The 2,500-nt window shown below is 41.2% G+C and overlaps 1 protein-coding gene across 1 annotated transcript in view; it reads left to right on the top strand.

Moving 5' to 3' along the window:
* Positions 1 to 2,500, top strand: part of LOC147471326 (putative glutamate receptor) — a 6,449-nt gene that overhangs the window by 1,841 nt on the left and 2,108 nt on the right. Inside the window, exons 2-4 of the mRNA XM_086539425.1 lie at positions 1,049 to 1,528; positions 1,758 to 1,908; positions 2,023 to 2,206. Of these exons, the coding sequence (XP_086395551.1) occupies positions 1,049 to 1,528; positions 1,758 to 1,908; positions 2,023 to 2,206 (815 nt within the window). The remainder of the gene's footprint in view (positions 1 to 1,048; positions 1,529 to 1,757; positions 1,909 to 2,022; positions 2,207 to 2,500) is intronic.

Genomic DNA, 2,500 nt, shown 5'->3' with positions numbered 1-2,500 from the left:
TTTTCGTTCACTAATAAAATGAGCTTAAAGAATCTAAAAGCTCACGCAATTTAATTCACTTAAATAGTTAATGCCGACGTACCTCTCGATTCGTGGTACTCAACCTATTTTAGTTTGTCCTTCAAAAAATGGCTTAACCGTTTTCTATTATAAACTTTGAAGAATGCCGGGTAGACTCTTGTATAATTGCAATTCTGAGTTTTGTCATTATGTATATTATGTTTTATTTATCTTATTATTTTCAGTACCTCTTTCCGTGTGTTCCAATATCCTCTTGTATGGAGGAAGAGCACAAAAACGCAACATTTTATCCGTGCTATGTATATTTTTTTTTACTTTACTTTTTTATTTATTAGTTATCGATCAACGACGTATGGCTTTAGTTAACGGAATCTTCCAAGGTTATTACGTTAATGGAACCATTTATTCTTTAAATATGTTATGATGCTATAAAGTTCTGTCTATCTGCCTACATAAAATCGGTTTGGTAACCAAGCCGATGATGTGATTTTCTTTTTTTATCTGAAATAGTTATTTTTGGAGTCGTGTCTGTTGCAAAGGACTCGGATACGGGCCATTTTTAGTTTGTTACTACAGCATGTGCAATGCGGGGGGAAAGTTAATCTTAATTATAGGAAATGATTTTGGCGAGTCGAGTGCAGTTGATCCTGAGACGGTCCAACACCTCCTCTCTCAACAGCCCCTCACTTTTTTCATTTATATATTCAGTTTATATTTATTATTGTTCCGAAGCTTGAATCAGTCGTTTTATCGCAGAAACGTATTTTCACTAATTTGCGATAACACCTGAGATCGATATGGACTATTCCAAAGCCTAGATTACCCGGTTGAACTATGCAGCTTGCGGATAACACTCTCCTGTAAGCATTAGTTTGTAATTTCTAATGAGTCGATAGCTTTAAGTGAACTTAAAGTCTTGAAAAATTATATTCAACCAGATTTATAGCGTTAATTTATCACATATTTGCAATGTTAAATAGCAAGACATTAAGGTTACCATTCATTAAAATATTACTCCACGTGCCAGGCGTGGTCGTGACGCTGGTGGGATCAGGGTCTTCGTGGCCGTTGTGGTCTCCTCCCGACTGGTGGTTGCCCAAGGCAGTCGTTCTGGTGGTCGTATCGAAGACGTGCAGGGCGCGGGACCTCCTCCAGACGCCCCTCCTCGAGTCCACGACCTCCGTGGCCGTCCTGTGCCCTTCCTTTCCCACGGGAAACCCTCAGCGCCCCGTGTTCCGCGTCTCCACATGGCTGCCATACTCGGCCGACGAGAACCTGCTCCAGCTGGGCGACTGGGACCCCGCCGCCTTCCCCGCCTGGGACGACTTCTTCTACGACCGCTTCTCGGACTTCGGAGGCAAGGCGATCCACCTGGCGTCCGACTACGACGATGTGCCATTCGTCTTCAGGAATGGCGATACGGTAGACGGGACCAACATCAGGATGCTGGACGCCCTCAGTTCTTGGCTCAACTTTGCGTATACTACCACCGCTGAGGCACCTGATGGTAAATGTGGCATGATATATGTTGATGGCCAAAGCCTCCCCAACCGGATATAGAACACTTTGATAATGTCCTTTTGCTCTACTGTAATCTCTTGTTGCCTATTTTCTTTTTGTGCCATAGACCAAAATCATGTAATTTAAAAGGTCCTCCACAGAGACGAAACTCCATCACATTTTGTTGTGGGGTAGGACTTGGGAGTGATACGATTGTGTCTACTCCCACTTTGCAGCCGAGTGGGGCGAGAGGGACGAGAACGGGACGTGGAGTGGGCTGTTGGGGGAACTCCATCGCGGAGTGAAGGACTTGGCCATCAACTACTTCACTGTCACGACGGAGAGGGCCGAGGACTTCGACTACTCTGTGCCTTACTATAACGAAGGGTCGGTGGTCTTCAGAACACATATCATGTGGAATTATCTATAGTAAAAATGTTTTGCTTCTGATATATGTTCTGTAACTTAGATCCCTATTCCCTTTGACTTCTCCGAGCACAGTTTTGGTCTCGTCGTAAAGGTACCTCCGCCACTACCTCGCTGGAAGAACCTGCTGTGTCCCTTCACGGACATGGTTTGGGCATCTGTTGGAGGGGTGCTGGTGGTGGCTACGGTCGTCTTCCACTTCTTGAACTCTGCAAAGAAACAGCCGTCATGCACTGCCAACACTGCAATTCTGCTTCAGGTTAATATATATATATATATATGTATATATATATATATATATATATATATATATATATATATATATATATATATATATATATATATGTATGTATATATATATATATATATATATATATATATACAAATGTAGATAAATAGACGTAGATATGTATACATATAATGGCGGGTAGACAGATGTTTATGTGTGTATACATATATGTGTGTGTATGTATATGTATATGTATTGTGTGTACATATATATAATATATATATATATATTTATGTTTATATACATGTATATAAACACACACAC

This window comes from Penaeus japonicus, unplaced genomic scaffold (genome assembly GCF_977035675.1).
Source record: "Penaeus japonicus unplaced genomic scaffold, GWHDUDI00000001_assembly GWHDUDI00000009, whole genome shotgun sequence".
Classification (NCBI taxonomy): Eukaryota; Metazoa; Arthropoda; class Malacostraca; order Decapoda; family Penaeidae; genus Penaeus; species Penaeus japonicus.
This window is presented reverse-complemented; position numbering and strand designations above follow the sequence as displayed.